General features: G+C 42.6%; 1 protein-coding gene across 3 annotated transcripts in view; it reads right to left on the bottom strand.

Moving 5' to 3' along the window:
- Positions 1–10512, bottom strand: part of CRCP (CGRP receptor component) — a 56944-nt gene extending 46432 nt beyond the window's left edge. For all 3 annotated transcript variants that reach the window (XR_011471236.1, XM_070412861.1, XM_070412860.1), the window contains exons 1-2: positions 10399–10512; positions 210–246 (exon numbers count right to left, since the gene is read on the bottom strand). Coding sequence is in view for 2 of the 3 variants with exons in the window: in XM_070412861.1 (XP_070268962.1) it covers positions 210–246; positions 10399–10406 (45 nt within the window). In the remaining variant the exon portion in view is untranslated. The remainder of the gene's footprint in view (positions 1–209; positions 247–10398) is intronic.
- Between the last annotated feature and the right edge of the window lie 561 nt (positions 10513–11073).

Genomic DNA, 11073 nt, shown 5'->3' on the forward strand with positions numbered 1-11073 from the left:
TACTGTACACTAAAGTCTTCCCAGTTTTCCTGAATTAATGTAATTTACCAAGCTTGGGATATTACAAGGTCCACCAGATAGTGCCATCTGTCATATTTTAAAGTGGAAAATCCAAATTAATTCAGTCATTTCTAACTACAGTTAATTCAATAATCTTCAAAAGCAAAGAACAAAACTATCAAAGAGGAAAATACTTCAAAGCTATTTACCTCATAGTTACTGAGCAGCGCAGAATTGGCATCCTTCCTGCAAAAGAAAAGTTAATTATCATAGTGTTGGTTCAAATCATTTTGTGTGAATTAAATAAATATGTAATAATTCCTCTGTCAAAATTCAGTAGTCCAGCCCTGGCTGGTATGACTCAGTGGTTAGAGCATTGGCCCAAGGACCAAAGGGTCGCAGGTTCAATTCCCGGTCAAGGGTATGTATCTCAGTTGCAGGTTGGATCCCCAGCCTCAGTTGGGTGCAGGAGGCAACCAGTAGATGTATCTCTCTCACACTGATGTTCCTCCCTTCCTCCCTCCCTCCCTTCCCATTCCCTCCTCCCTTTCACTCTAAAAAAAAAAAAAAATCAAAGGAAAAAATATCCTACGGTAAGGATTTAAAAAATTAATTATTTTTTAAAAAATTCAGTAGTCCAGTTCAGGAATTTAGGGACTACAACTTTTTGGAGAAATGCCCTGGTTTAGCTGATAATGGATAATTTTAGAGCATACTTTCCTTTTTACAGCCACTGTATACCACACATCCATCACTAGGTAGGTGATTAAAATACTCTTATCCCTAGTCTATGTAGGCAAAAGTTAAGAGAAATCAAACATCAGGGGGAAGTTAGTTACAGGAAGAACACTGGGGGTGGGATCAATAAACAGTATGAGGGTGCTAAGATCATCTGGAGAAACAGTGCTTCTCATCCCACAGCCACAGCCTCTTCCCAGTACCATCTGCCTTCCATCAGCTATTGACATCCTGGGCAGCCCAAGTCCTCCTGCTGAATCACCAGAAATGGGATCCTTAACACTAGCATCACCACTGGGAATTCCAGCAATGTCAGAAATCTTGACAGATATCGACAAAACTACAACAAAGATGTTCAATTTCTACAGTTCATGTGTCAAGCAGAGGTCAAAAGCCTGGCATCCTTGTGTAACAGTCAAGGCAAAAAGTAATCTTTCATTTATGAATGAGCACAGCAATGTGACTTGCATTGAATTGATCCATTCTATGATACAATAGAAAGTATTTATTGTTTTTGATAATCTAAAGAAAGTCTAGTATAATAATTATAAACACAGTTTTAAAATCAGACAAATCTGGGTTCATATTATGGCCCAGCTACTTATAAGGTATATGAGTTTTAGTGAGTTAATCAACCCCTCTAAGCCTCCTCATCTAAAACAGACCAAAAAAAAAAGGGGGGGGGGATAAACTGATACCTAAAAGTGCAGTTCCACTGTACATTTACTATGTACATTACAAACTTAGGCACGTTATTGAACCTCTCTGTGCTTAAATTTCCTCATCTATAAAATAGCAATTATAGTGCCAACCTCATAAGATTGTTTAACAGGACTAAATAGAAATATGTAAAGTACCGGGAACAGAGGTACCTTATGCCATCTATTATCACCGCTACCTGTGCTACTACCACCACCACCACCACAACTTCATCCTACCCCATAAAGCTATGATAAGGATGCAAAGAGACAACAAATTTTAGAAGTATAGCATACTTCTGGTACTTATTAAGATCTCCCTAAATGGAGGCTATTATTTTAAAAATACAAATGTTATTTCACTTAATTCTCATTAAAAACCCTGTGATGTAGAAGCTATTATTTCTTCTTTATAGGTTCAACTGAGGCTCAAAGATTTTAAAACTTGCTTAAGGTCACACAGTAGTAAGCTTAACTGAAGTGGACAATAATTACGGAATTGTGAAAAGTATGACTGGACTGTACAAATGAAAACCAGTCATGCAGAATCCTAAAATTTCAGGAAGGAGTTTGGGCTTGACATAATATAATGTGCAACAAAAACTACTGTAAGTTCTTAAGCCAGGAGTGAGGCTATATAATGAAAATGATGAAACAAAATTTCAAAAACATGGGTCAAACAAATGGGTGATTTCCCGTCAATAAGTAAAACTAGTCGGCAGTTAACACAAGGATCTGACTTAGGCCTTGGTCATCGGCACAGTGATGTCAGCACTGTAATCAAATGAGCATGTGAAGCTTACCAAATGCTACTAGTCATCCAACAAATAGCTGAGATTTCACAAAGTGTTGCTTGGCCCAAATGACCACTACTGCACTGAGGTCATAAAGAATATCAGATTTAAAAGAAATGGAACACAGGAAGGATAATGCATAATCAGTATATGTGATATGGTTCTTTTAAAATTGAAAATGACAAATCAAATCATATGTCATCATTGCCTACTTAGTCAGGAAGTCAGCCCTATCTTTGCTTGAAATTGAGTTACTAATCCCTGTGTGCCCTAAAATACACAGCAACTGAGACATCCCTGCCTGGAACAAACTGGACTGGGGGAAAATACCACTGTTATTTTCCCTCAAGGGTAATGGATCCATCCCAGGTGCCACTGTTACAACTTCATTTCCAAATCATGGCCCCTCCTGTTATGCAAAATAGTCTATGCCCTGGGAAATCTGCTCCTGGCTCTTTCAAGTTATTGCCTCATTACCCAAATCAATATTGTAATGCAAGAATCCAAAAACATCATCAGCCTATTCTAGAACCAATATCCAAAGGACAGAAACCCTCTCTCATGTTTTTTTAACAAACCTCTGGTTTTGGTACCAGTAGCACAATGGATGCTTAAACAGATACTGTATCCTGCAGACTCTGGCTGGCAGAAGCTGATTTACTCAATTCTTTTACTAGCAAGATAATGTTTTTAAACTCAACTAACAGAGTAAATGCTAATATATGTTAAGCATTCCTTTATTCAATAAATTGTCAATGAGTGTATAATATCTACTTTATGAAGTCCTAAATGAACTATGTACCGAGAAAAATTTTTAAGGCTTTTTTTTTCTGAAGAAGTTATTGTAACCACCACTAAGTGGCAAGTTGTAGGGAAGAGGATATAGTGAGATTTAACAAACATCAACTTAACCAAGCTGTCCTATTTAACAGCACCAATAACGATGATGTGATACACTGAGAAAGACACATCCCTATAGCAATCCTGTCAAAAATTGTTTAAGTTGAATCTAGCCATGAAGATATATTTAAACAAATCCAAACTGAGGAATAGACTTCAAAACAATAGGCAGGTGTGGCTCAGTGGTTGAGCAGCAACCTATAAACCAGGAGGTCACAGTTCAATTTCCAGTTAGGGCACATGCCTGGGGTGCAGGCTTCATCGCCAGTGTGGGGCATGCAGGAGGCAGCCAATCAATGATTAATGATTCTCTCTCATCATTGATGTTTCTGTTTCTCTCTCCCTCTCTCGCTTCCTCTCTAAAATCAATAAAAATATATATATTTCTAAAAGTTTTAAACATCAGTATCATTTGTCACAATACCAATATCACACAAAAAAAGGCTAGAAAACTATTTTTAGAGTAAAGAAGATTAAAGAAACATGACAACAAAACACAATGTGTGATTCTTGACTGGATACTAAATTGGTTTTTAAAAAACAGCTAGCCCTAGCTGGTTTGGCTTAGTGGATAGAGCATCAGCCTGCGGACTGAAGGGTCCCAGGTTTGATTTAAAAATATATACAGCTAAAACAAACATTATTGGGACAACTAGAGAAATGTGAATAGAGACTATATATATTTTTAAATATATTTTTATTGATTTCAGAGAGGAAGGGAGAGGGAGACAGAGATAGAAACATCAATGATGAGAATCATTGATCGGTTGCCTCCTGCACACCCCACACTGGGGATCGAACCCACAATCCAGGCATGTGCCCTGACTGGGAATCGAGTCATGACCTCCTGCTTCATAAGTCAACACTGAACCACTGAGCCACTGCAGCCAGGCATATAGGTTGTACTTTAATAATAGTAATTATATCAGTGCTCAATTCCCTGCATATGATAATGGTATTATATTTACATAGGAGAATGAGGAGGGAGAGAGGGAGGAAAAGAGAAAACATCCTATATAATAAAAGCCTAATATGCAAAATGACTGAATGGTGGACGGCAGAATCGGTCGCTATGACGCACATTGACCACTAGGAGACAGACACTCAATGCAGGAACTGCCCCCTGGTGATCAGCGCGCTCCCACAGGGGAAGCACCACTCAGCCAGAGCCGGGCTCACGGCTGGCGAGCACAGCGGTGGTAGCAGGAGCCTCTCCCGCCTCCACAGTAGTGCTAAAGAGAAGCGAGCCAAGCAGTAAGGAGCAACGAGCAGGCGGGTGGTAAGGAGCAAGTGGTCCCGGACTGCAAGAGAGTACAGGCCAGGCTAAGGGACATACACACACACACACACACACACACACACACACACACCCCAACCCAGTGCACGAATTTCGTGCACTGGGCCTCTAGTGCTCACATAACAGAGATAAAGTAAATGTATCAAAATGTTAACAAATGCTGACTATGTAAAGAATATAAAGGTGATTATGGTGCTCTTTTTGCAACTGTTCTATGGGTTTGAAATTTTTCAAGTTAACATGTTGAGAAAAGTGGAAATGTAAAATTAAAGAATGTCATAAGGTTAAAAAAAGACATTAATATAAGTTGTAACTGAGGACATAAAATGCATTTTGCCCCAATGTTTTTTAGGGTAACTAGAATCCATCAATTGGCACACCTGTCAATCATATTTATAAGCTGTTCATCCCTACTGAGAAGGAATTGTCTACTCCATAGTTAACATTTCAGTATTATGTAATATGTTCACAAGCATACAGACTTCTAGAAACTGCCCATCTACAGAAAACTTCATACTCTCTTATCAGACTTAGAATATTATTGAATTTATTTACAGGTGTTTAAAGCAAATATTCCAAATGAATTTTAAAGACTGTCTAAATCTATACTTATAGACAGGCAGTCACTTAATTTCCTTAAGTAATGAATTAACTGACTGAAGTTGACTTGCTGTTTGAAATTTAACCTGTACAATTTGCTTAACTTGCTGAGTCAATTTAATGAATGTAAACAACTACTTTGTAAAACCAAATTCTGAAAAACAGAACAAAATGATCTATTAGCAGACTTTCCTTAGAAACACACACAAAAAGCCCATGCAAACAATGCTACTGATTGCCACATCGTTAACTCTTATGAAAGCAATGACGAATGGAATTGCTCAAATTCTCTTATGTTCAACCTATGTCATCAATGTAAGTCCATGTTCTGGAAAACTAAAGTCTGGTCCAAGAAAACTGGGTGGCAGTCCATGAACAATTTCACCTGTAGCATTCCCTTGGGAGCTAACAAACAAATATCCTCTTTCCAGTCCTGTTACTGAAGTGTTATAGGACCTACATTATTAGCTAACTTCTTTAAACCTCAGTATTTCCAGCTGTAAAATGAAGGAAATTCTGACACTATCTCAAAAAGGTGGTACAGAAATAAATACCATTCATTTTCGTAACTATGTATAATAAATTCAATAATAAAAGAGTGAACACAAAGCTTTCCAGGTATATAAATAACCCCAAGGCCTTAAACAAAGAGCAAATAACTTATATATAGTATATAAATACTTATTTTGCTATGAAATTTCTGTATCCTTTTACCTGAGGAAAATAAGTTTCCAAATGATGCTCAAGATTTTATTTTTAAATTCTATCATTCAAACTGATGATAGGAGACTTGACTTGGGGTGGTGAACACAGAATACACAAATGATGTATTATAGAATTGTACACCTGAAACCTATATAATTTTATTAACCAATATCACCCCAATAAATTCAATAAAAATAAAAAAGTAGTTAGCAATTTTATGGATATTTAATCGTTACTGATGTCTTATTTAATTCCTTTGTTATCAGAGAACATAGTGTATATTATTTCAATTCTTTGAAATGTACTGGGAATTATTTGATGTTCCAGAAAATTGTAGATCTTTGTGACTATTCCCTGTGCACTAAAAAGAATGTGTATTGTGTAGTAACTGGATATAGTGTCCCATGTAGCAACTGGATATAGTGACCTCAACCAGGTCAAATGATTTACACTGTAACACAAATCTATATTTTTGTCCATTAATTCTATCAAGTATGAGAGAGATATTAAATTCTCTAACAATGAAAAACATCTGTCATTCAACCAAATAAAAGCATAAATATTCCTCACCTTTAAAAAAATTTGTAGTGTCTGTCTATTATGTATTATTCACTCAGTAGGTATTTACTCAGTGACTGAAGAAAAAAATATTAGTAATAACTCAGAGTTTTCCATTCGTGTCTTCTTGCTCCAGGTCCTAGAAGTATAGTATGTTTGCCCTCTCAGAGACTCAGGGTTCTACTGAAGATCCCAAAGACCACACTGCCAGAAGCATACCTCATGCTGGAGGCCAGACAGGAACTAGAAGCTAGGCCCTCAGACTTTTCCATTTCAGGGGCCCTTCTATTCCCAAATCACATGTCTACCTCAGAAAAACTCAGCTTTCCCATAAACTGCTAGCTTCAAAATTCTTGATTAGCCTCATAAGTGAAAGACTCCTTGGGAAGAGAGGATGCTATAAGAGAAAAAACCCTTGAGTCAAACAATTTCACTTAGAAAAATCAGAAAATTGATATGCCTAGCAATTAGGAAGCTAGCTAATTAATTTATATTTATTAAAATAATGAAGTATTATCATATTACTTCAGTCAACTAGAATTTGCTGAATGCCTACTCTGTGCCAGATGCCATGCTAAGCATTAAGTGAATAGACATTGGCCCTTGCCTTCATAGACTTGCACTCTCATGAGGGAGACACAGCATTAAACAAGTCAACAAACATAAAACTACTAGAGGCCTAGTACACGATATTTGTGCACAGGTAAGGTCCCCTAGCAGCTGCCGGCTGACAGCCAGGACCTTCCTTTGTTCCTCACCACCCCCTGGTGGTCAGCGCACATCATAGCAAGCGATCAAACTCCCAGTTGGTCAAACTCCCGAGGGAACACTTTGCATATTAGGCTTTTATATAAATACTAGAGGCCTGGTGCATGAAATTCATGCACTTGGGGGGAAGTCCCTCAGCCCGGCCTGCACCCTCTCTCAGTCCAGGATCCCTCAGGGGATGTCCACCTGCCGGCTTAGGCCCAATGGGGGGGAGGGGGTACTGCCCATCTTCAGCAGAGTTGGGAGAGGCTCCCACCACCGCTGCTGTGCTCGCCAGCATTAGCCCAGCTTCTGGCTGAGCAGTGTTCCCCCTATGGGAGCGCACTGACCACCAGGGGGTAGCTCCTGCATTGAGCGTCTGCCCCCTGGTGGTCAGTGTGCATCATAGCAACGGGTGGTTCCGCTGGTCGTTTGATTTGCATATTAGGGTTTTATTATATAGGATATAGAGAGAGAGAGAGAGAGAGAGACAGACACTAGAGGCCCAGTGCACAAATTCATGCACTGGCAGGGTCCAGCCAGCCAGCCTCAATGGGGGCCATTGGGGAAGGGTTGGCTGGGGCGGAGGGGTGGAGGGCCAATTGGGGGTGGGGCCGGCTGGGGGGAGGGTCCATGGGCAGTTTGCTGGCCGGCCCTGCCCCCAATAGGAGTGGGGGTGACCACTGGGGGGCGGGGCCAGCCAGGGCGAGGGGCCACAGGCATTCCGGTCGTTCTGCTGTTTGGTCTATTTGCATTATTACCCTTTTGTTATATAGGATTTATTATATAGGATTATTATAACTGGTAACTATTTAAGGGAAAAGTAAACCAAGTGGTATGAGAGACAAAAAAGAGGATTATTTTGGATTGAATGAAAGGAAACACAACATCAAAAAGGGACATTCAACGTCAGCTATCAAAGGGATAAGAAGAAAGCGGGACAAGGGGGAAAGTACACCAGGCCAAGGAAACAGCAATGTAAAGGTCCTGAGGTAGGAAAGGGCTTGGAAGGTTACAGAAACTACGTGACTGCCAATGGAAGGTGTGTGTGTTTGGGGGGTGAGGACAGTGGCAAGAGATATGGTTAGTGAGTATGTGAGGTTATACAGGATCACTGTGGCTGCTATGTGGAGAACAGAATAAAAGTGGGACGGGCAAGAGTGAAAGCTAAAGGCTATTGCTTAATCCAGACAAGAGATGGTGGACTAGAAAATTTAACAGTGGAGATGGTGAAAAGTAACCGCATTTCAAATAAATTCTGAAGGTGGAAATGACAGGACTGGCTGATGGACTGGCTTTAGGGGTGAGGGAAGAAGGCTAGTGGATGGATAAGGAAAGAAAAAGGAATCATCAGCATATAGATGGGTAATGAGAGTGTGGAGAAAAGGAGTCCCAGTACTGTGCCCAAAAGACATTAACATTTAGAAGCAAAGAAAGTAAGGGGAGCTAGGAAAGGAGACTGAGAAGTAGTCTCAGTGACAAGATGGAGCGCTCAGGGAATCTTCCAAACCCCTTTCTGTAGATTAGTGAGGATGAAAGCCCAACAGAATGACTGAGGGAATGAGGGGATAAACAACATTTCTAAGAAGTTTTGTTGTGACAGGAAGCAGAAATGAAGCAGTAGGTGGACACGAATGCGGGGACAAGGAAGTTTTTAATATCAATAAATTAAAGCAGGTTTGTATGCCGACAGGAAATGCGTTAGTCATGAGGGGAAAACTGCCCGAGCCAGTTTGGCTCTGTGAACAGAACGTGCGTGGCCTGCGGAACAAAGGGTCTCAGGTTCGATTCTGGTCAAGGGCATGTACCTTGGTTGCAGGTTCCTCCCTACCCTAGGCCCCAACCAGGACATGTGCAGGAGGCAACCAATCCATGTGTTTCTCTCATATTGATGTTTCTCTGTCTTCCCCTCACTTTTCCACTCTCTCTTAAAAAAAAAAAAAAAAACATCAATGGAAAAATACCCCCCGGTGAGAATTAACAACAACAAAAAAAAAAAAAAAGAAGGGAAACTGATCACAATGGCTCTCTCTGGCTGGAGTAATATGAATATTTTTCAAGTGGCAGATTAAATTCCATCAGAGGATTGCAAAATCAATTCAGTGGGTCAACATTCAGTGAGTTTAAATAAATATGAGAAGAGACTGAGGAAAGAGTGAAGATAGGGAAAAAATAAAATGACGTAATTTTAACCAAACTGCTTAATTATTAACATTATGAAGGCTGAGGCATGAAGAAACGATTCTTTTTTCTTGTCTTAACTAGACTGAGAACTTAAACTTTGGAACTTTCCAGTATTGCATCAATACTTTGAGAGACACCCGTTTTTGAACATCAGTGCTGGGACATATATCAAACCGGCAGATAACCCTCCGACTACCCCCAAGTCTCAGGACCAGCCCCCCTGGCGACCGTCCGCGGACCACGTGGCATCTGGGTAACAGTGCAGGACCCATCCCAGGGCTAAGAATGCAGGACTGACTCTTCTCAAGGATATGACTTTTACTATTAGCATTCAACTTTTCTTCCTTCTTGGGAAAACTGCTAGGTTTTCCAGTTAGCAACCTCTAAAAACCTATTTCTAGCCAAAGCCTCCTCTCTTTGAGTAGGTTTGACCCGACAGTATCAGAGTGTAAAGTACGGTTTCATGAAGCTTTCACTTCAGGCACGTGCACATGTTGTACGTGTATTTTTTAAGTGTGAAAAACAGTACATATAACCATTAAATACGAGGCGAAAGAAGGTAGAGTGTGTGTGTTCGATGATCGGTGCCAAAGACAAACCCACTGTCAGTTATGCCTATGGCTTAATAGCAGCCACGTAAAAACTTCCATTTGCATGCGGGACAACGAGCCAACACGGGAAAGGCCATGTGGGGTTCAACCGTTGGAAGGACTGCTGCTCCCCCTGCACACACTCAGCCTCCGAGTCTCCTTCCCAGAAACCCGCCCCTTCCGGTGAAGAGCTCCCCGCTCCTCCCCACCCGGGAGGGCACTTCCAGAGCCAGCGCTGCCCCGGCAAAGCGTATCCTTCTCTCCCCCAGGAACCTGCAGGGCGGACTCCAGGCCCGGACCCCGGGCCGGGATCACCACTGGACCTCGGGGACGCTAGCAGAGGAATGCGGGGGAAGCAGGCGCGCTGAAAGGCACGCGGCCCGGGCGCCGGGCGCCCGCCGGATGGGAGTGCGGCGGCGCTTCAGAGGAGCAGAGCCAGTCTCCTTCTGCCCCGCCTCCCGGCTCGTGGCCCTCCCCGCCCGGCCGTACGCGAGGTCGCCCAGCCCTCGCCTGTCAGCTCCCAGCACCCAGCCGTCCCCCCGCCGTGGGCCTCGGCGGACAGCCGGAACGCGCCCTGGGTGACTTACACTTCCATGCCGGCCCCGCCTCGCCGCCTCCGGCCGTCAGCAAGCCAAGCGCCTCGCTCCCGCCGACCGCGCCACACACCGCGCCGCCGCCTTCAAGCGCCGCGGTGCACGCCGGGGCCGCGCGCTGCACGCCGGGAGTCTGGAGGCCCCCGCCCCCCGGGATCGCGGTGGTGCTCGTTCCCCTCGCCGTCTGTGCCCGGTGCTTGCTCTTCGCCCCTCTGGACTTCAGCGTGACCAGCGTCTGCAGACAGGACTTAGCTTATGTTCCCGTGGTCTAGGTTATGCCAAAATATTCATAAACTGCGGTTCCAAAGGCGCCATCTCCTTCATGGTCCTTTGCCCTCCGAGAGCAGTGATGCCCCGGCGGTGAGGCGGCCCAGGGCTGCTGGGGATGTTCCGTTTCAGGACCTGAGTGCTGGGTACTCGGTGTGTTCGCTGCTGCAGATTCTGTGAGCTGCACGCTTACGTCCACTTTTATGCGTGTGTGTTACAATTTAATAAAACGTTTTCAAAGGTAAAAAATAAAAATAATCCTAACCTACCTTCTCCCTGTTCCCATCCTTCCTTGAGAGCTATTTGGGGGGAAAAACAAAAAGTAGGCGTAAAGAGCTTCAACATCAGGCAGTCTCTGACCTTCTGGCCTTTCTAGGACTTTATCCAAAGGGAATTATCAGG

The sequence above is a fragment of the Myotis yumanensis genome, unplaced genomic scaffold (assembly GCF_028538775.1).
Source record: "Myotis yumanensis isolate MYYU_CA2020_CCGP unplaced genomic scaffold, mMyoYum1.0.hap1 SCAF_4, whole genome shotgun sequence".
Lineage (NCBI taxonomy): Eukaryota > Metazoa > Chordata > Mammalia > Chiroptera > Vespertilionidae > Myotis > Myotis yumanensis.